General features: G+C 45.0%; 1 protein-coding gene across 1 annotated transcript; it reads left to right on the top strand.

Annotated features, from left to right (window-relative positions):
• Positions 1-2,641: 2,641 nt before the first annotated feature.
• Positions 2,642-10,231, top strand: T265_05600 (hypothetical protein; the record flags this gene model as incomplete). The annotated part of the gene is made up of 3 exons (XM_009170652.1): positions 2,642-2,842; positions 3,373-3,537; positions 10,010-10,231. 3 exons carry the CDS (start codon positions 2,642-2,644, stop codon positions 10,229-10,231), a joined length of 588 nt encoding a protein of 195 aa, XP_009168916.1.
• Positions 10,232-23,411: the final 13,180 nt, after the last annotated feature.

Below are 23,411 nucleotides of genomic sequence, written 5' to 3'. Positions count from 1 at the left end.
CATCCCTGCTGGTTTTGATTATGGGCAATGAAAGATACTTCGTTGATTAAGTCTTAATTAAATCTCCATTGAGACATAGTGATCGCTGTGTGCTGACATTTGATTTCATCTGCTACTGGGTCGGAAGTCCAGAGGCACAGACGTGCACACGGAACTTCTGCCATGCAGACTCCCTAGAAATGAGTAACTCCCTTGAACAGTTAAAACTGGGACCAGCTTCAGTGGAAGGGTTATACAGGACCATTTTCCTAACAATTCATGAGGCTGACATGACGTTCGTCCCAAAAACCATTGCACGGTCGGATTGACAAAAACTACCTAAAAGGATTTGACGTCTTCTTGAAAAAAAACCCCAATTATTTTTCGGAAAGATGACTACAGGTGACACAGAAGGCGAGCTAGCATTTTGTAAAAAGGGGAATCTCTGTAAATCAGAAATCCGCCAATTAAACAGACGAAAACAGGCCACGATACTGGAATTTGCCCAGAAAAACAAAAAATGTGCTATTTAAGGACATGAGACGCCGCCGGAAAAATCAGCCAACCGTCTCCTTGAGGGACAGAAACGGGGAACCCTTAAGTGACCGAATAGAGGTATCTGAAGTCTACGGAGAACACTATGCAGGCCTCTGTTTGGCCCCAGCGACCTCGTCACATCCAATCTTGTCAAGATGTAACTGCGAACAACCTCTAAGTTACTTGGTCTTCACTTAGGAGAACATTCGTCAACTCTTGCACAACACAAACCCCTTCTGCCAGACGAGGTTCCTCAAAACATGTTGAGGAAAACGTCGCTCACACTGGCAAAGCATTTCCACCTGGTGTTTCGTCAGTCGCTCGACGAAAAAAACCTTCTCTCTCCTTGGAAGAAAGCAAAACTGGTGGCCGACAATCGCCTGGCAGCTTCAGGCCAATAAACCTCACTAGCAAACCGCACGCATTCTGAGGCGTACCAGCAACCTGGTATCCCCAGTGCAACACGGGTTCCTCCCAAACCGTTCTTGTCTGACGAACATGCTCTAATTTATGAACAGCTAAGGACGAAGGACTCACATTGGATGCACTATTTTCTGATGTCTCAAAAGCATTCGACAGTCTCACACGTCTTGCTACTCCATAAGCTTAAGGCGGTGCACCTAGTACCCAGTTTCAAAGCACTTTTAGACGCTTTTCTGAGTCCTCGCGCTGGCAAGCTTACCCTTGCACACTGCGAACATAAGAGCAGTCTTACACCTTTTTTCGCTCGTATCTTTCAGGTGAACGGAGGCCGCTGAACGTTAAAAACAAACCCGGCCCGGGAAGCTTGGGCGAATGCTTCAGTCCCGCGTATCGCTCCGTGAATCCGTTAATAGCGCTGCTCATCCTTCAATCAGAGAAGCCGCATCACGTGGTTACGCATTGACTAGCTCTTTGAATGTACTTCTCGGAAGAAAGCTTCATTCATCGGTTTAGTTTTATTCTTCCTTTGAGTCATTTATGTAATAATGTTATTGGGAGAAAATCGGGTAATTTTCAACCAGACCAACCTGACCGGACAATAACGATGTCTCCTTGTGTGCTGACGAAAAGTTTGCAAGCCGATTATCAAGCTCAGCATACAGGTCAACCACCAGCTGATCCATAGCCAATGACTATCACGTCCATAGAACTAAAGTTGGGGTCCGTGAAACATCACGGTTCTAGTCAGCCTAGTCAAAAGTTATCGTGCCAATCTTTCAAACGAAATTCTTGCCTTCACAGTGTGTTTCATCACGGGTGCGTAACTCGATCAGTCAGTCACCGTAGAGCCGCTATATCATCCTAAACGGTCTTAAAATTTGAAACCACAATTTTACTGGCTGACGTTAAATTAAGGAAAACAGTCTCACTTTTGATGATGACAACATATTTCGCGCTGATCTGGGTTCATTACAGTGGTGAAGGCTGTGAGAACTAGACGTGGTCAAACAATGGCTTGGCAGCGAGTATAAAAGCCATTACCAGTAAACTCAGCTGCGCTGGTAATTGCCGTCTTCCTGGATGGGGACCCCGAGACGGGCCACATCAATGGCTAGAGACATTGTCAGACATGGCCCAGTCAAGCCCTCAATGGCGTTCGTGCATCAGAGCTATTGCCTTCAATTCTTAGCTCCTTTTCCAACCCACCCCACTTGACAGCCCACTGACAGTGCTGGATTTATGCACCAATTTATCAGCTCCCACACCCAATGCGCAGCTATCTACCCCCCCCCAGCCCCCAAATCCTTGGTGAACGAAACTGCGGCAGCTACAACCACTGTACGACGAGTGTGCTGTTATTACAGCTGACAATGATGATGATGAGCAAACCCTTTAGGCGGTTGGGTATCTGGTGAAGGCTGGGAGAACTAGACGTGGTCAAACAATGGCTTGGCAGCGGGTATAAAAGCCATTACCAGTAAACTCAGCTGCGCTGGTAATTGCCGTCTTCCTGGATGGGGACCCCGAGACGGGCCACATCAATGGCTAGAGACATTGTCAGACATGGCCCAGTCAAGCCCTCAATGGCGTTCGTGCATCAGAGCTATTGCCTTCAATTCTTAGCTCCTTTTCCAACCCACCCCACTTGACAGCCCACTGACAGTGCTGGATTTATGCACCAATTTATCAGCTCCCACACCCAATGCGCAGCTATCTACCCCCCCCCAGCCCCCAAATCCTTGGTGAACGAAACTGCGGCAGCTACAACCACTGTACGACGAGTGTGCTGTTATTACAGCTGACAATGATGATGATGAGCAAACCCTTTAGGCGGTTGGGTATCGATTTCATGTGGCGCATTAGTTCCTTCCTTTTTCGTATTCCCAAGTCTGTACGGGTTACAGTAATCATAGATATTCCGATTGCCCTAATTTAAAGCCTTACTGCAGATCAGCGGTATTTTTTTCGCGCACATCGTAGCGAGCGCTGCAGGCCCACCGTGCCTCAATTTACTCAATCCAGTCTGAAGGGATAAGTGGAACAACCCTGCTAGAGCAGACGGGATTTCGGAGCACTGCCAAGCCCCGAACAGACATAAATCAGTCACCTCGACAAAGTATGCCCGAACCCCGAAAGCACCGAGCAAGCCGTGCATTGGAGCACTACCTACCTTGTTCTTCCGAAAAGCCCCTGACTGGACCACTTATCGCGGCTGAATCAAGGTCCAAAATGAGGTTTTCTCATTGTAACAGGCTTCGGCCCCAGTAGAGCCTGTGTGCCACTGTCTAAGCATCTTTCGAAAAAGGGCGCATTACACCAAGACAAGGTGAGTGAATCATCCGCACTTCTGCACTGGTCCAAACTTTAGACGCGCTGTTTACTTCAAGATGACCTTAGCTGTCATTTTCTTTTTCTGTTTTTCTGTCCAAATAGGGTAGGAATCACGCCTCCAATACTATGGTGTTTACTACCACGCCACAAGATTTGTTTCCGCCGATTCCTCTTTTTTTCGGTTCAAGCTTCCCGAGTCCGCTGCGCGCTCACATCAGCCGTGTTGAGATCAGGGTTGATTCTGCAGCATCTGAACTTTTTGTGCCTGTACGTCTCCTCAATAGGGGATACTGACACTTCACTTGAGCTTATCAGTGAAACGCCCATAAGACTTGGGTGCAAGTCTCACACCGCAGAATTACTGTGCATCCCCACCACCACCGTTATTTCGCCTTAGCGAGGAACAGTTTTTTCTCCCATTGCCGTTAACATGGGCGGATGCATCGATCAACAAACGACAATTTGACTGTTTCTGTATGCGCTTTTCACGAAAGTTAAGATGTTTGAAGAAAATCCCTTATGCGGCAAATTTCCACCACTGCATCTTGTAGAACTATCGGGATGTAAATTAAACATGACATATTAGCTAATGTGTGAAAGTACATTCCGGTTAAGACCTCAGTACATATCCCAGGGTAAGGAGTTTACTATTCCACCCGTGCGGTTAATTCTTTTCCGAATCCGAATACGGTGCCTGGTTAACTTCGTCTGTCGCTACTAAAAAGTGCAGCCGAGTAGCACAGTCTGGCATGCCACGGCAACCAGACTTGAATGGTTGACTGGAGCAGCCGAAGGTCACTTCGGTACCCAGTGTAGGCTGCCTTAGAAGTACGTGCTTTCTGGCTTGATAAGACCATAGTCGCACCCCGGAGGTTGATAATGCGTCTGATCGCGTATCGCTTCCAGTGACTGGATTAACGTGCCATCAACCTACATATGAGTTCCCATGTCGAGTGACGTATGTGCACTTTTTGTGGATGGCGACTGTTTCATCCACTCGGTTTATAAGATTAGGGTTTTTACGCTTGATCTCCATACGAACGCAACGGAACCATGTTTAACTGGTTTGTTAAAACAGTAAAACTATGGGGAGTTTGTCACTCAACAGTCCCGAAACACTAGACGCCTGCAAGTAGTTTGCGCAGACCCTAATGTGGTGCTATGTACGAGCCTTTGATCGATCAAAAGAATTTGACGGTTGTCTAAACAACTCAAGATACAATGAACTACTCTAATAAAATCCACTTGAATTTCTCGCTCATAATAATCTTTCACTGGATGTATCGCCTCATGCTTCAGCTGGAACAATATTCATTATATTCAAGCATACTTCAATACTACTCACAAGGAGGATGAGAAATTAGGATGGCTTGCTACTTGTTTCGCCCTTTTCGAGGCCTAGTAGACAGACCTGGTTGCCAACTTATAAGTAGCCTTGAAACATGCTTTGATATCTTCATCTGAAACATGGGGTGAATCTTTTTCAGCAAATTTAGTTGAAGAATATCATAAACGAGAGACAGCTGAGTCTCCCGTTAAGACCAAGTTAATATGCAAATGAGTGCTTGCCACATCGTACGCACGGTTTGGTGTTCAAGTGGGAGATAAAACTGATGAATACTTCGGGACTGGGCTTGACCGATGAGCTCCAAAAAGGGCGAAGTCTGTAGTGGAATATTCAAAATTTTGATCAAGCTGCTGACTAGCATTCAGAGCCGAGAGTAACTTTCATGCACTAAGACGGAAATGTTTGTAGAGAGCAAAACATGATTGGCTGATCAAGAAAAGTAACTAACTTCATTCGAACACTGTGTGCTGATGTCATGAAAACGTTTTTTTCGAACTGAGATAAAACTATAGCTAATGTACGTGTTGCCCAGAGGACTGGAGAAGAATCGATGCTCATCTGCTTCCCGCTGTTTTGTATGAAACACCCTTTTTCTCGTAAATAATCCCAGTTGTCGGGAAAAATCCGTTGAGTATATACTTCGTCTGCATACTAACGTAGCTATATAAATATTATGACCTTAAACCGAATGTCTTATCCAGGTCCAGCGTATTTTTACACAGAAGGTAGGCCCAGTCCGAAGAGTGGTAGTCTTATTCACCATCATATGCTGTTCATTTAAAGTGAATAAAAATTTTTATCCTATACTAAATTCAGGAAGAGATCGCAGTAAAACACCAATCCGGTTCAGCGCTTTTTCATAATCAGTCATAGGACAATTCTGACTGTTTATGTCTGCTTCGATTTTGCGTATGGTTGGCTGACTTCCGATAGGAATTTGCCGCCCAACAGTGCGCAACACCAGATGCATGGGATAATACGTGGGTCCAGAAGAAACCGGTTCGTTTGTTTTGAATAAGCAAGCTATATTTTACCCACTTCAATATTTCATGTAAATATTTCGGTGTTGAGATGTGGGCTTCACCTACCATCAAACTGTTGGGCCCGTTCTATAGTCAAGCGCGGATGGCTGTGAGCAGTACGCTTGACTTACGCTCAGACAGGACACAGAATCATAATTCTTCAATCATGAGCTAGTGTTAGGGTTCAAATCCCGCAGAAGGCAGTGGAATGTGTGACTCGGATACCTCTCAACAAAAATGAAACAGCCATGCAGTTAGTTTCACCTTTTTATCATAGCCTGTCTTCTCTGGCACCAGGAGATCAAACAGAACAAGAGCAGGTGCCTGACGAGCTGTTAATAAAAATACTTACCACATGTGTGTAAACCACCGGATGGAGGTTGCACTTTATGGGATAGTTTAATGAAATAAGCAGGTGAATAGTAATCTAATCCAAATGTCAAAGTTGTTTTGGTGTCGTAATCGGGCGGGCAAAGGGTTAGAAGGAGAATTACGAACGGCTTTGTGGTGTAAAGAGATAACAAATATGTTATGTTAGCCTTGTGGCTTATTCTAACAATGACCGGTTTGTCATGGTCAGTACTGCAGTCATGTCGAGCACTTCCGAACTCGGGTAACTGATGCGTTAGCAGAACTGTAACAACTTCTGCCTTATGATACTGGCTCGCCGTAGCATCGTCATGATGGCTTGTTCGATACCAGTGGTCACCTAGATGCAGTTCGTTGTGAATAAGATAATCGAATTTAACTGAACATGACCTAGCAATTAGATACTAATCTTCAATACTGAACACCGTTCATACGGCGTTCTTTTATACAGGTCGTTCATGTAGTACGCTCTCGAAGGCATCTTTGTGATGTGCAACCTATTGTCCGAATTACCGATAAGCAGTCCTTATTGAAATGATTGTCCCCATGAAGCTGCTTTTGAAGTAATTAATTGAGTGATCTGATGTGAAGAAATGTGTTCACCCCGGAAGGTGAACACCACCTGCCGAATCGGTCCTGCATTATACGCGGAATCGATTTTCCATATGCTTGAAAACAGTCAACATGGTGTTGTTTTGGCAACAGTAACACTCTAGACTAAGTATTGATCAGGGTGGTCAATCCGTTAGCAGTTCGTTCGACTTCCCTTAAGCAAAGCTTAAAAGGCGTCTCCATGACACTATATCACGTGCTATCATGACCTCTTAAGCCTGGATAAAACTGCTCCTGTGTTCTTGAGAGGCCATTCGGAGGTTCAACCGGAACCACGACGGCTCCCTCACTGTCTTCATTTTTCTGAACAAAAAGGTGGTCCATGAAATATAACAAACTCGGAGGCAAATCTGTACGACTCTGTGCAGGGAAAGGTCATCAATATCATATATTAGTTTCGTACGGACACCGGAAGTTTCCATCAACATCACAACAACATCTACAGGCCACATCCACCCACCCCCTCAACGTTCGTCACTCAGTTGCTTCCACTCACTTGCCTTGACGGTCCAGGCTGGAGACCGTAACCACACACGTGTCTTTCCGATACGGTCTTGTTTACTGACAGTGAAGAGTTCCACACTTCATAGCAGCCTACTGATCCAGCATGCACCCGTGCGCATGAGATGAAAAACAACAAACTGTTCACAGGATACTCTCAGTACCTGTGGTCTTCGGGTGACCTTGACTATCAGACAGCAAAAGGTCATGGCTTCAGGTTAATTAACAAGGTAGCCACATCTACTGGTGTTGTAGTCTTGACTTGGATACTATACGCTCCACAGTGCGGAGGAAACAGCATAAAAGTAAACAACTCGATTCCCGATAATTCACAAAGCAACCCGCAGCCTTTTGGACAAGACAACGGTGTGCTAACTATTCAGTGATACCAGATCTTTTGTGCTCCAAGGAGATCATTGTTTAAACCTCAGATAAGTGTATACAACCAACAATATACTGATTGCTAACACGTTGTGCTGGAAGCTTAATATGTTCGGTTGAAAGACAAGAAAAACGGCTTTACCGTCTACATCAACCCGACAGTTGGGGACGGGTGGAGGATTGTTCCACGCAATTCTCTTTTCACCAGCCCTCCTCGTATTCCGGTGCGAACATTTTGGTGAGTTCACGCCAAAAGTGGAAGTACTAGATTCGGGTTTCATTCCCATGTAAACCCTCCAGTGGCCCAGAGACACTACAGGGACTTGAACTCCAGACAGCCGACGCTCGGAGCAACCATGGATCAGTTGAAAATTAATCGCTTTCTGACTGTGGACTCCGCTAAGACGTGCCTTGGCAACTGCAGAATCCACAGCACTGTTTGAGCATTTTCGTTCAGCTTTTATGTGAGACCAAAATAACTCCCTTTTTAGGAAGGTCTATGAGACAAGCTTGTCAAATCAAGCTCTTATATCTTTTTGTCAGACTGTTTTTGAAGACAGGCAGCATCCCGGATTTACAGTCACTTGCACACCGACTTGGTTCTCACGGGAGGCTCAAGTCACCTCTAGGTGAATCCCTCATTTAGGATGTTCTTCAGCTGAGGGGTGCGAAGAGGCCGTCTTATTTTTTAGTTGGTACGATGTTTGAGTTGTTGCAGTACACATTTGTGAAGAACACTACTGATGAAGTTGCTGAATACTCAGACTGAACTAGAGACTACACCTACCTGATGAGCCCGAAGAAGGGCGAAGTCAGTTGTTGGCGAAGAGTTTTCAAGCTCTTATATCTTTTTGTCAGACTGTTTTTGAAGACAGGCAGCATCCCGGATTTACAGTCACTTGCACACCGACTTGGTTCTCACGGGAGGCTCAAGTCACCTCTAGGTGAATCCCTCATTTAGGATGTTCTTCAGCTGAGGGGTGCGAAGAGGCCGTCTTATTTTTTAGTTGGTACGATGTTTGAGTTGTTGCAGTACACATTTGTGAAGAACACTACTGATGAAGTTGCTGAATACTCAGACTGAACTAGAGACTACACCTACCTGATGAGCCCGAAGAAGGGCGAAGTCAGTTGTTGGCTCTCGAAGAGTTTTCAGCAGCCATATAGGTGGTGTTTTTACAAGAAAGACATTATCCGTTGGAGAAAATGTTATGTGGGTGCGGATTGCACTTAGCATTTCTTCACTGGAAATTCGACCACGCCGTTTCAAAATTCTAGTTCGGTTTCTAGTAATCATTTTGGTCGGTCAGGAGCTTCGTTTACATTTCGGAGCCTTTGGGCTCTAAACTTACCTCGCTTCTATTAGTTTCTCACTTAATTTAGCATGTACGCAGTTACACCAAGGTCAGGAAGCTTTCGTGGTTCACTGGAATGCAGTTGAAAGACCCGGGCTCAGCTCACTCTTTGGCGCTCCAAGACCGTCTCCATGGTATAGTCTCTAATTATCGGCATCTGAGGCGTCTCAGCAGTTCCTTGCAGATGCTGCTGAAGAGAGTTTTAGGCCTTCTGTTTGGATTAACCACCGATACCACACTCATTAGTCCTCTTCACTTGGAAAAGTGGGGATACTAGATTGATTACCATTACTTGTTGAGTGAAGATTTGATTGAAATAGCCTTCATTTGATCCAAATTTGTGTCCCAAAAGACAGCTTGACTGAACCTAAACTAAACCCTGATTCGCCACATACCTACTTAATCGATTAACATTCAGTTTTTTCGGTATCACCAATGGATTCTTCATGCTACTTCCATGGCGTGGATATCGTCCAGCTACTGGAAGGGATTTGGTTTAGGCTTCTAGGAATTAAATGGAGATTTGGCAGATCTTAAAAAGAGGATTTTACTCATAAATAGCACAGCTAGTAAGGTCTACCACTGAAGAGCTGCGAGTTGCATGTGAAATTTACGTGCAACGGTCTGACGTGGAATCTGATTGCACTCATATCCGGTAAGCATCAGGTCTTTTCGTTCACGCCAACAATACTTCGACTTCTCATTTCATAAGCCTGTGGCTTTTGGGTTTTACTCATCAGTATAGTAGTAGCAGGTGTGTGTACTGGCATCTCGGGCAGTCCGATCCGGGCACCTGCGTGTCAACACCTAGCCTAGACGCACAAATTAATGCACCCAAACAATGAATCCATGCATGAAGTTGTCCATTTTGACAAAGAGCAAGTTCCCGAAAGTTACACTTGGGGGGTTGTGGTTGCTCGTTACGATTCGCTTAGCCTCGAAAAAAAGCTTAAAGATGCTGGCTGATTAGATATAATTCGACCTCAGTTGCACTTCTAATGTCAGACATTTGTCGTTGATATCGCTTTTTTGTTTGGGGTTTGTTTTGATCGATTGTGCATGGTAAGTCGAATATGAGACCTCAGCGCATACCTACAGGATCTGGATTTCCAAACCATCATCTCGTTACCGAGCTGGAGCAGATAAACTAGCACAAAGTTCCGTCACTGCAAGAATCACTAGCTGCAGGAATCATCACCAACAGCAAGACATCAGCGTTCAACACCGATGCTTCACTGCCGTACAACCATGATTTATTTGAAAGCCTTTTTGTAAAAGAAAGAATAAAGCTGAACGGGGAAGGGATCTGGTGCCTGCATCCCGAGGTGTCTACACTTCCAGACATTTACTCAGGCAATCTGGATAAAAACTGACTGTGAATCAAACAATATGTGGGGGTCAAAACTATCAAAAAGTCTGTGGTCTCACGACAAAATGAAGATCCCTTAGATGTTTCCCCGACTCTAACCACTTAACACAGACTAAGAACGGGCAGGATGGCTAATTGTCTTTGAGGTATTGATTATTTTCGGCGACTGAATGTTTTGCTGCTCTCACACATGGTGTGAATACCGCTCACATCGTGTACACCTACTCTTAGTGCTCAGCTGAACTGACACTTGTCCGCTTATCACAACCGCAAAACACGTGCCCGTTTCCAAGGTTATCGCATGGTGGTGACCTTGAACAGCAAAAGAAAGCAGGAAGGGCGGAAATAAACGGTACTGTGCCTGATGATTTGACATCAGATAGATGTGCTACCGGTAGAAAATATACTCTTAATTCAACAGTGAGCGAAATATATAAAGAGCTGGTCGATTGTTTTCTAGTGGTGAGAAAAGGCAGATTTTTCGGATATACGCTCATGAGAACGAGTGAAAAATGTGCGTGGGGTATTTTGAGAAAGGTTGCAAATCTAGCATGAAATAGATATAAGGTTACTTCAGTTCGTCTTCGCAAATATACTGTACCATTTTGTACACTTTCCATTAGAGATCACACAATTTCCATCCCATTTCGCCTCAAGTCTTGGAGCAGACGCCAATTTGGGCGGTTGAAACTACTTCATAGGTTCTCGACGAGGGTCTAAGCACAGGCTCACAAGACACCAAAGGTTTATTTAGTGTCACAATTTGCATGGATGAACTTATTTATGTAAAAAATCATTGGTGTAAGAATGTATTATGTTATGTTTTTTGTGACCGTGGAGGCGAGCTACCGTACTTTGTCACCTGGTGTCTCTTCTTCAGCAGCGCTGTTTGTTTGCTCACCGTACTACCTACACGATCGATGAAAATTTTTCAACATCCCGCAACTGGTTTCCCTCTCTCTGGGGCCCATCATTTGAGCATAGTCCCCAAATTTCCACCAAGCATATTTCCTAGTCAGACACCAAATCGTACGTGTTTCGTGATGCCATTCATTTGCAAATTCTCTTGTTATTGATAGCAGACCCTGCTGAATCCCACGCGAATTTCTCACTCGTGGTATTCTGCAACGTAACACACTACGCATATGGCTGCTAAAAACTCTTCAACAGCCCAAGACGGGTTTCGTCCTTCTTGGAGCTAATCAGGTAGGTGCAGTACCTAAGATTCCGTCAAGTTTATGTTTTACTTGAACCCAAATCGGACAGATTTTGACAAATACACTCATTTGAACATCGACTGGGTTTTCATGGGAGACTCAGCTAAATCTCCCGGTTATGATATTCTCCAACTAAATATACTGCATAAAGGCCATCTCATAGTTCAGCCGAGACGTTACGGAAGATATCAAAATATTTTTTAACACTATTCGTTAGGTCGGCAACTTGGTCCACCAGCTGAGTCTCAAGAGGGGTAAAAGCGGTAGTAAGCTTTCCAGGAGTTTTCGTCGACTCTCTAATACTATGGAGGTATGCCCTACTGTATTGGAAAAGTACATTCATTTGCACAACATTTTGGTTTTAAAAATAGATTCACATGACTCCCAACTGAATCTACCGTTTATCATGGTCCTCTTCAACTCAGTGCGCTACACAAGGCCGCCTGGCGTTACGGTTGGTACTATATTCGAAATATCGCAATATATTTTCTTAAAGAAACTAGCGGAAACACTTCGATAGCCCTGATGAGCTTGAATAAGAAGGGCGGAACCGGTCTCGGGCTGTTGAAGAGCTCTAGGCAACCTTCAAGAATCTTCAAGAAGATTCCTTACGTTATACTTTCTGCACAATATTCTCCAATAAGCCAAAGTCGGCATATTGGTTACTTTCCTATCCTACTTAGCTGAATGTATTTCGACAAAAGGAGGAATGGTGATGGACTGCAGAATTAAAATTCCAAATTTGGTGAAGTTGGCCTGAACTGTCATCATCGGGATGTGGTTTTAAACTTGGCCAATGAGGATTCTTGAACTGTATTCCTCAAGAAGACAGGGTATCCTGGGTAGGCGGTCTGAAGTTGCAGCTGTCTTCCTATTTCACAGCAAGTTCAGTTTGGTGATTCGCCTGAGGTTTGTATAAACAGGATTGATTTTTTTAGTGATATGTAGCATTGAGAGGTAGTTTAGAAAGAATGATAAAATATATACGTATCTTGATGAGGATCCCGCACGGGGGTTCATTTCTGAAACAGGGTACGCAGCTCTCAATTAGGAAGATATATCGTTTCACCAAAGGAAGAAATCGTGACCCCCTGTCGAAACTCCACCCCGTACTAATGTTCATCCGTGATAGGGTAATCGTTGGCTTCATCGCAGTTGATGCCTCCAGTGAAACGTTTTCTGAAAAGACCTCGTCTGTTTGCACTTTGAAGTCATTCGTCACTACCGACAACATTCCCAGTTAGGTATTTCAGCTTTAGGTAGCTAGTCACTTTTTCAAGTTATTGGTGGCTTGCAGCGGGTTATCGAGAAGCGTCTGATGTACATATATACCTCTACAGAGCAACGAATGACGTCCTGTGGTTCTGGTATTTCCAGATATTACTACAGTCCCCCTGTTGGATATCACATATAGGTTTGCATAAGTTGAGCGGTTAATCTTAAAGTCTTTTCGACAGAGGTTAACGGTATGCGGTGAATCTTTGAGGGACAGGAATAAGCATATTTCCCTTGACGCGGTCATCTAAGGCCCCGAGGTAAGTTCTCTGGTTCGGTGAAGTACACAGTGGCTGTGAGGTACCCCTTTGTACGACAGGCTTTACGGTCACTTCCAGGGATGTGGACCAGAGATAACCTGTAGAACTAAACTTGGGCCTCGAACATCTTGGTTCGCCACAACGAAAGATAGAGGAACACTTACCATGTCATGCACTGATCATGTTTGTTGCTTTCTCGAGGGATGATATCCCTGATGGGTGAAAGGACCGAATTCCCTCAAAGATTCCTATCCCTTACGGACACTCACTTGTGGGAGTGTGTGTCATCAAACCAAGACCTCACTCATCCGATTTCACCGAAATATGAATCATTATCTCTCCTCTACTGAAAGCACAGCTGGCATGTTTTTCATGCTGCAATTCTCACAAAACGCGATATGTTGTTAGTGCACCTAGAGAGTTATGACTCTTATAAGAGGGCGAAAAAGGTCTTTCCAGTGCAGTGACAAAATTAGTCCATAATTTGGCAGAAATGACTAGCAGGGCGTAATTTTATTAATGCGTTAGCTGACTCGAAGAGAAAAGAAGACAATCACATGAATGCGATGTCAGGCACAGCGGATGAAGAGCATAAGCTAACATCGTATATCAATCCCCCGTAGGATGCCATCGAGAAAGCACTTTTATTCTTCTTATTGTATACACTCTGGGAGATTGTGTTCTTACCAGTAGGGTCTTTATGTGCGAGATTCATTGTGGTCCTCGACTGCCCAGAGGTTACCGGTGTCTCTCCTGTCATGAGAAGATGTAATTTCTTGTTATACCGTGTTGTTGTATGGTTGTCATTCGAGTTTAGCAAAATGGTACAAAGGCCCCTCTTTCGTCATGAGCTATTTGAAAAACAGCATCGGGACACACGACGATGGACTACCCTGTCCCAGTCACTGATACGCAAGAGTACTGGTTACCTGGCGCAACACGACAAGTGTTTTCGCAAGCAACCAAATACACAGAAATCTCTGATATGATGGCTCATGGTTATTGTTTACACGAAAGAGTAAACTAGCAGAACACCTTGGTCAAACAACAGTACTGAACCAATTTAAATCGAGCAAATGCTATGACTTTTTCTAATAAAAGCAACTGTTTTAGAGCAAGTAGCCCTTATGTGTAATAAAAATGACCAAAAACGGATTGAAACAGGCGGAGTAGACATCTAAAAATTAGCCTGATATTAACGGGAGACACAGATGGATCTCGCTTGAATGTTTCCTTTTTGATATCACGAAGAGTTATTTTGATAAGCGCGTTGGACTACCTCCGCGTGGTGCGAACTATGTAGTCCGGAGGTCAGTTTGAATGAGCTGAGAGTTCAGCAGCTCCCGATAGAGCCAAACACCCTGTTTGTTTCCAATGTACTGGTTACTTTACACAATGAATAACACGATCCAGCTGGTGCCCCTGAAACAGTACACAGGATGGACCTGTGGGGCTCACGTGTGAGGAATGTGGCAAGTGCTGCAAATCGAAATCTGGCTTGCTAGTTCACCGTCTAGTCCACGTCCTTGAAGGTGTTGGCACGATCGTCGTCTACCAGTTGGTTTGCGCTGATTGTTCTCACCTGATTCAGACAAAGACCGGTTTGAGTTACCACGGTCAACAAGTACACTCCACCCAGTATAATGCAGATAAGCTTGGCCGAGCGAAGATTTCTGGTGCCTACAAGAGTCACAAGCAATTGCGCCTGGTCGATAAGTTATATCCGTCTTGTGACGCGCAATCCGCGTTATTCGTGGGACTGGGTCAATAATTTCCTGGCTGATCGGCCATCGTCATCAAACCCAGGTTAAGGCTGCTTACTGACACACAGGTGAACGAATTATCAAGTAGTGGCTCCAGCCAAGCCATCGGTGAAACATCTCCAGATTCGTCTGGGCACCTGGCACGAAAAACCTTGGACTGTACCTTGTTACACTTGGAATACAATTCTGACAATTTGCTCACTAGTGTCAACCTTTTAGCCTTCACCTGAAGGTTGCAGTCTGGCAACATGAAACCAGAGCAGGTCCCGACAATTCTAGGCATCCACGTATCCAAAACATGTTCACAAGCCTCCCAACGCAGTCATCATCATGCGCCATCAATCAAAAGCAGGTTCATCGAGCCGGAGGCGGAAATGCGTAGCAGGTGCGGAGCTTCATGAATCATGCAAAGAACTATAAAAAAGTAAATGCCTATATTCAGAAGCCGCAAGGTACTGGGTAGAGGCACATTCATATGTAAAGCATGTGGATGGCCAGCCAATTCACGCAAAGATTCCATCTGATCGGAGTTTGACGGAGCGATTTACACGCAAGGAAGTTGGCCATACGATCCGTTTAATGGGTTATTCGTTATCTAGATTGGACAAGCTCACGGTCCGCATGATTTGCCACTTCAACTCCAAAGTCGGTATTCACCAATGTATCCAGAGGTGGTTCATGACTGAATTATTCAGTCTTCTCTGAAATGCGCCTAACACATTTTGCTTTTTCACATTGAGGCCTTTTCCCCAAACAAATTAAGTGCTGATATCAGTTGTTCCTGTAGTTGAAAAGTTCAAGTCTTACAACCGCCGTTTATGTTTTCACATCATCATGATCACTATCCTTCTACTCCTCCTCCTCCTCCTCCTCATCCGCAATTAACACTTAATGGGTTTTTACGGGCTTGTAGCACGGGAAAAGCCATAAAAACCACCTTTTACAATTTTTGGGTTCAGATTTCGTACAGTTCAGTCGTTCACAAGATATGGCTATGGTTTTCTTTTCACAAAGCGGAGAGGTCATAAAATATTGTCCTGAGTCCTGTGTGAGACAAGACCTAATTTGGACTTCGATTGCCCATGCAGTTATATCCTTAAGGCTTCAACGGGATGGGCTAAGTCGGTCGGATGCTTCCCATCGTCTGGTTGTTCACATCTACTCTGCAGGCTTTTCGAGGTTTTTTCCAATTCCTTCAACCAGTTCGCCGAAGGAGATCGAAGGTATTAGGGGCAAACATAGAAGCGATACTCCCAGACATGGTAGAAAACCGAACCGGATTGACTGCGGAAAAGTCTGACCACTTCAGATAAACCAGCGATGTGTGAGCTCCTGGAAACGTTCGTTAACATAATCGTTTAGCTGTAATACACTCTCAATGCCCAGCTGCCATGTCACCGGAAGGAAGCACAAGGGTTGCCTAGGTAAGAGCAATGGAGATGTCGGCCTCCTGAATCACTTCCTCGTGGTGCCGACTGGGTAGCAGTCTGTCTGGGGTTTCCGTGTGGGTTCAGCAACTCCAGACAGGGCTAACCATCTTGTTTGGTTTGCATGTGATGGTTACTTTGGATGATGTACAGTACGAATCGTCTGGCACTTCCGCCCCAGTTCCAGCCAGTACACCGGAGAGACGCGTAAAGCTCACATGTGGAGAATGTGGCAAGTGCTGCAAATCGAAAGCTGGCTTGGTAGCCCACCACCGATTTTACGGCAATGTAACTGTTGCTACGAATATGATCTCCCACTTGGTCTGCGCCGATTTTTCCCGCCTTTTTACGACGAAGATTGGCCTGAGTCGACGTCGCCGGCACGTACATCCCATCCAGCATAATGCAGATAAGCTTGACCGAGTGAAGAACTCCTTTGTCCGCTGGTCCGAACAAGAGTCAAAATAACTCCTACGACTGGCTGACAGTTTATATCTAGTTTGTGACACGCAAACCGCGCTGTTCGCGAGATTTGAGCAGTAATTTCTTGGTCGATGGGCTATCAGCATCGAAATCAGGTTACGAGTGCTTAACTGGCAAGCACAACAGGACAAATCATCTTTTGGTCCTGAACAAACCATCGGTCAAATAGCGGTCTACGCGTCATAAGCCGGTGATTATAGTCTGGCTTAGACAAACAGTGGATTGTACCGTGTCACTCTTGGAATCCCATTCTGACAGTTCGCTTGCTAGTGTTGATCTTGCCTGCAGTTGGTTGCAGTCCTGGCATCATGACACCGGAGCAAGTCCTGTCACTTCTGGACCTCCACGCCTGCAAGGCGTTTCCACACACCTAGCCGTCGTCAGCTAGCCCATCGGGTGCCGGTAAACCGAAAGCAGATCCCCCGAGCCAACTATGCCGCCATCCATACCATATACCACCGAAGACGGAAAGAAGCAGCGTCTGCTGTGCTCGGTGGTTGATGGAAGGATCTATACAAAGGTAACTGCGGCCTACCTCCGGACGCCGAGCAGTATTGGAAACAGGTGCCCTCTGCTCCAAAACCACGTAGGTAGTCGGCCAAGTCGCGTAGTAGTACCATTCGACTAAAGTCTGATCGAGCCAATTACACGAGAGAAAGTCGGCCGTACGATTCGTGTTATGGGCAATTCGTCCCCAGGCCTAGACAAACTCACACCCAGGATATATCACCGGTTAGATGTCAGAGCGCTCACTAGGTATTTCAACATCCTCTTATTACCTGGATGTTGATCGCACACTTGTGTCGTGTTCGTATTACCCAGTTCCGAAGGTCCCGAATCCGACTACACCGGGCCAAATGAGACAGATCGCCGTGTCATCCATTCTTAAACGATGCGTTCATGAGGTGCTACCTGATCGCTGGAGCCGTAGATTGCAAAATATCATACTCAAGTTTGTATTTCTACATCGAGACGGTTGTTTGAAAGCTACACCGCTGTTACATGCCCTGCATTGTCACTCTTAAGCGACTGCTCCTAACCTCAGCTTGGCGTTTGTTAATATCTCGAAATCTTTGATTCGGTTTCGTATGCCACAATCGTCAGATCTGCTGAGGCGTTCGGAGCACCATCACCTCTAGTTCGATAGATCGCACAGTCCTATGAGAATGGTGTGGCAGTTTTCCGCAATTCCGAAGTTTAGTGTGACAGAGGCGTGAGGCAAGAAGATCCACTCTCCCCATTGTTGCTCATCATGGTAATAGATGAGGTTCTTGGACTGTCGATGCCGCAACTAGGATACAAGTTCCATGACACCCTGGTGGATGGTTTTGCTTTGCTGACGACTGGGTCGTGTGTGCAGAATGTCAGGTTCGCCCTAAAGAGAAACATAAAGCTGATGCAGTCGAATTGGGAAGAGCTGGTATGAAGACAAACGCTCGAAGGACAAAGGCAATGGTGATTTCTGGGGACATAAATCATCGGGCGACCGCGGTCCCATTCGAAGTGTTTTGCTTCGCCGAGGAACTCAATAATCCCCTGGCTCCGACAGACACCGTGACATATTCTGGCGTTGCCTTGACTTTTATGGGGGAAAGAGTCTGAGGACATCGACAGCAACTGCTGAAGCTGTCCGATGAGGTGATGCAAGCTCCATCGAAGCCGCATCAAATAATGGAGATCACAACAGCCCACCTAATAGCGAGACCGACACATTAACTCATGCTCTGCCAAGTGTCCACCGAAACACCCTTAAAAGGGCGAACAGTTTCATGAGGCAGTCTATTAGCGGTTAGTCACGTTTATCGAAGGACACCCCAATCAGCTATATTCACGTCGGTAGAGAGCATGGCGTACTCGGTATTCAACACTTGAGTTCAACCATCACGATGCAGCGGAAAGCGCGTGTCAAAAAATCTTCTGTTTACTCAGTACCGAGTACTACGCAACGTGGTTAATGATCCCGCATTTGGCAGGGTCTTTCCGGATCCGGATTGAAGTTGCGTACGTGAACAGAATGGAAGAAGGGGCTGCTGCTTGAGGTGATAGTCTGCACAACAGCGTTGATGGTCGCGGTTTACGAGAGTTGGTCGCTTCGCCACTTTCGAATCGATGGCTTGTGTTTGCAGAACCAGTGTTTCCCCAGATATTTATCCGCGGTGTCCAGCTCCGATGCAACCTGCTTACGACGAGAGTTAGAAACGCTCGGCGTGGCCATGGTGGCCAGACGATCTTCTGTCGGGGAAGCTGTGGCCAACCGGAGAGCTCATTGCATATTTTCCAATCCTGCCGGATTACGCATGATGCTAAATGTGTTCGTCTCCGTCACCTGGGATACACCGTCTTTGAGCAGTTGAGAGCATCTACATTGACGTCTTTCATCAAGCTTAACCTAGTCACTGTCCGGGAGCCTCGAGCAACTGTGGTATACGTAAGCATAGTCTCAGCTGGACGCGAAGTGACTGTGTGGAATGAGAAGAAGCAGAAGTATGGTGCTGATGGATGTTCCCTCGCCATAATCTCAGCCCTACGTGCAATTGGTTGCGAGGTCGACTTTTTGGTCCACCAGCCAATTATTATTTCTCATCGAGGGATCTGCCTTCTTCAATCCGTCAAGGCTGTTATTGGACAGTCAGTTACTAGTGTCTGCTTGCCATTGTGGGCTCTGCGTGCTTACGACAATTTTATGCTTGGTACATGGCGTTGAGTGAACATTCTTGCCAGTGACTCTCACACCAGACCCAGTATAATGGACACTGTGTGCCTGATGTGCGGGTCTTGACTGTGTTGGCGCATTTCGCGTCTTAAAGAGGATTCAGCATTGTTTGTCCTTTCTTCGGTTGTTGGATTTTACACGCGTGTTTCCATACCAAACATCCTTACATTCGTCGGGATTCGTCTTGTCTGACTGGAACCGTTGGTGGCATGTCTTCGAATGGGACGCTTCTTTCTTTTTAACTAATATTCTCCCGTAACCTCTTCACATTCATCGTCTGCATTTACTTTTTACATTTGTGACCATGCTCTTTGAAAATAAACGATAGTGTTGTTTGGATTCAGATCACGAACATTCCGGTTAGCAGGTTCGCTTTCTTACAAATGAGTTACCTTGGGCTCTCTACTGCTGTTGGAGGTGAGGCAGGGACGAATCTTGACCTACCGGGATGCCGGAATGGTCAACAGACTTATTGCGACCCGGTCGACCCGGAAAATTTCCTGAACAAATCCTCCCTACATGGTTCCAAGAAACCTGGGGGTTGATCAAAACCCGTGTGATGGAGCGGAAAAGAAAAATGTATCGAACTGTTTAGAGGTTTTCTTAAATACGAAGAGTTCTCCCAGTTTTAATTCGGGCGTCAGGTATGTTCAGAAAGTAATCCCAGGTTCTCTCTATCCAGTACACGTGAAAATGAGAAGAGGCTTCTTACTTGCCCCTTCCGCCAAGTGAGTGCAAGATAACCTCTTGCAAGACCATGAATGGGAAAATATGATTTTGTTAAACTCGATTTGGACCATCCGGGTGTTCTGATTATTTGCTCATGACTTAAGAAATGAACGAGGATTCTACACCAATGGAAGACCTTCTCTAAGGTCCAAAAACAGTCCGGTCGTACTAGATGTGAATTAGGTGAATGCTGTATTGGCATTATAGTGCGTTCCAGCCTTGCTGTCCAATCGACGAAACCCGGGTAATTTTACCGGAATATCTTATAAGTAGGATGATCTGCACAAAGTCTCCACACAGATCCTATCGAAAATCTGTGTGCAGCATCCTGGTTGGTCGTGTTTAAGGAGATTTTTCAAATGAGTAATAACCAACTTGGAATTTATTCATGTGTGTCGAAACGCGTCCGTTCAACTCGTGGATTTAGTATATCAAGAAGTGTTCATTTGGAGACTGCCTCTAATAGCAGTTTAACCCTTTCGGTACGTGATATTTTCTGAGTTCTTCCCGTACAACATTCGAAATTTTGCACACACCAAGTGAATAACTGTTTTAGGTTTAAAGTTTGAATGTCTTAAGTCAGAAGAGAGCAGAGGAAACCACAAAATCGGTGTCTTGAAGGCGCTTTGCGTGGTGTATGACGGGCGACAAAAGAGATTTCCTTGCCTTTGTCAATGACATGTACACATTCCACCTTTACTCTGTTGGACAGTGTTCAGATTCGGTTGCTCATGTAAAGCAACTGGTGTGGAAACTGATCACATTGAGCCAATACTTATCGAGAGTGAGTTTCATTCAGGGCCGAACTCTGTTTTGCCAAGGTCCCCGTGAAAAAAACATAGTAAGAATGGCTATAGGATTCACAGTCACTTTATCCACAGTTACAGCCTCTAATAAGTTCCATTCTGATAGTATTCATTCACCCGATCTGAACCACTACTTATGGTTCCTTGGAATTAATTCAGCACATTCATCATACCAACCTTCTTACGCATCTATTATCAACTAACGAATTCTGCTGGATAATATTCAACCCGATACATCTTCAGCTCACTTTCAGTTTTTTCTCAACAAAATGGAGGGTCCATTCGTCTGCTTAGGTGTGGAATCTGGAAACAGATTTGTAAATCACTACACTTTGACAAGTTTACTAGTCCCTTCTAAACAGAACTGGAGGATACTGAAGCATTTTTGGGTTGATATCACGGGTTTCGTCCACACAGTCTGTCTTCACTAGTTATCTCTGTTAAATAGGGACATTGCCATCGAATCGTTCTCTATGGAGACCACTACTAACATTCATATAGGTTTGCCAGTATTGAAGAAAAGTGTTCGAAACTGGGAATAGTTAGCACATCGGGTGCAGTCGTTAGTGACCAACACAAGTCTTGCCGTCATGTCCAACTGGCGAACTGAACGAAATATCTATCATTTTGGTCTGCTCAGACGATACTGGCTATTTTGAGAAAGTTTAGCTGATCAAAACAACTCACGCAGTTCCAACAAAGTGTTATATCTGACTGGTGTTCCCGGTTCCGTGCCTGGTGTCAGAAAAAGAGGTCACTGACAAGGAACACAGCAGCTTTATTGCGACAAGCGAGTGCGTGCGATTTCAAAAGTTACAACGACCCCGTGCTATTTAAAGGGCACTTTTTGACATTGATCCAAGCTGTCTGATAGTGAACACCAATCAACATCGATCGTGCTACTATGAAATGCCTGAACGCAGATCACATTCGGTCGGGCTCCTGTGGCGTGCCTGAACACTCATCGACCTTTGCTGATTTGATTGAATGATTGACCGGCTTGAATGCTTGCCAGCTTCCCATTGACGTTTTTTCCCAATTGACGTTTTGGTGGGGTTTTTGGTTCCGGGCGGTCTTGATACGTTTGATCCAACAGGTGTCTTTTGAATACTGTCGGCAACATGCACTATTCGGGTGCTTATTTGGACCTTCCGAAGTGCAAATCACCTTGTTTTGCAATGAGCATTTAATTTTAAGTTGGCATTGATCGTACCATTTCTTTTTTTTTTCCGGCTTTGAATCTTCGTTCCGCCTCCTTGTTCAATCAATTGACTGCAGTCGGTACAAGGAATGTATCAAGTAATTTCCTCCCAAAATAAACGGGAAGGATTTCGTTCAATGGGATTATGATCATTAGTTGTTTACCGCACACCTCCCCTTGTCACAAACAGTGAGATGAATCTCAGTCAGCCTGCGAACCAAAACGGCTAGTATGTGATGGTCCACTTTCATGTGCGGAGGTGTGAAGATGACAGCTCAGTGCATGACATTTCAATTGATCAAAAAAGCCACCTGAAATTGAAACAAGCAAGGCGAGTGCACACCTGAAAATACTGAACGTATATGAATAGAAAGATGATTAATGGGTGTGTGATCTGGGGCCATATGTCCGAAAACTATGCTTCAGGACAACTGTCATCTGATCTCCATTCACCCATCAGCTCCCTTCCATGAGGCCAGTGTTGTTGATACTCAGTTTGTCAGAGTTGTTTATCAGTTCGCCCCAATTTATACCCTCAAAACACACAAACATGCTTCACTAACGAGACAAAACGCCGCTTGATCAGTCAAAACATACCTAGTACTAGTGATGAGCTTAGAACATGAGGGGGGAACGTGATTTGTACGTGGCCTTGATTGAGCATGCCGACAACTGTCAAATGTGTGTGAAGCGGGACTGAATCTTGCGGTTCCGCAGGAATACTAGTTAGCATCCTTTTTAATCTTCTTATCGTTGGGATTTAATTTTAAATATCATTCAGGTAACTTACACCTTAGGGATGCAATCAGTCAGACGGAATGAATCCCCTAATTAAATTTCTCTGAAGTTTTTCCTAATATCGTCCAGCACCACCAACATCACTATGGTTATATTTTAAAGATGTGTCGATGGGATGACAATTATACAATCACTTAGGATGGAGACCAGCAGACAAGTTTAGGACGTTCATGAAATGTCAGATCCATTTGGTCCACTGAGTAACCCCTAGGCTGAAGATACTTGCGGAAGAAATTCGCCTGCCGATGGGCTCCCACAAGCGGACGAATGCACCTCCTCTTTTGATGTCTGCGCAATAATGTGCTGTCACCCCGTATCAAACAAAATCTTGCATCAGACGTTCCCGATGTACGTGGCCCTAACAGGACACTATACTTTTGCGTGTAAATGTCCTAGGTCAGCGACCAAATCAAAGCTTACATAAGGATACATTCTTTATGGAAAGATGTATTCATGGATGAGAGATACGAGAAGCAAAAACCTATTCTTACATGACAACTCGATCCTTTTTT

This window comes from Opisthorchis viverrini, assembly GCF_000715545.1.
Source record: "Opisthorchis viverrini unplaced genomic scaffold opera_v5_107, whole genome shotgun sequence".
Lineage (NCBI taxonomy): Eukaryota > Metazoa > Platyhelminthes > Trematoda > Opisthorchiida > Opisthorchiidae > Opisthorchis > Opisthorchis viverrini.
The sequence above is the reverse complement of the archived record's forward strand: the minus strand, read 5'-3'. Positions and strand labels throughout refer to the sequence as shown.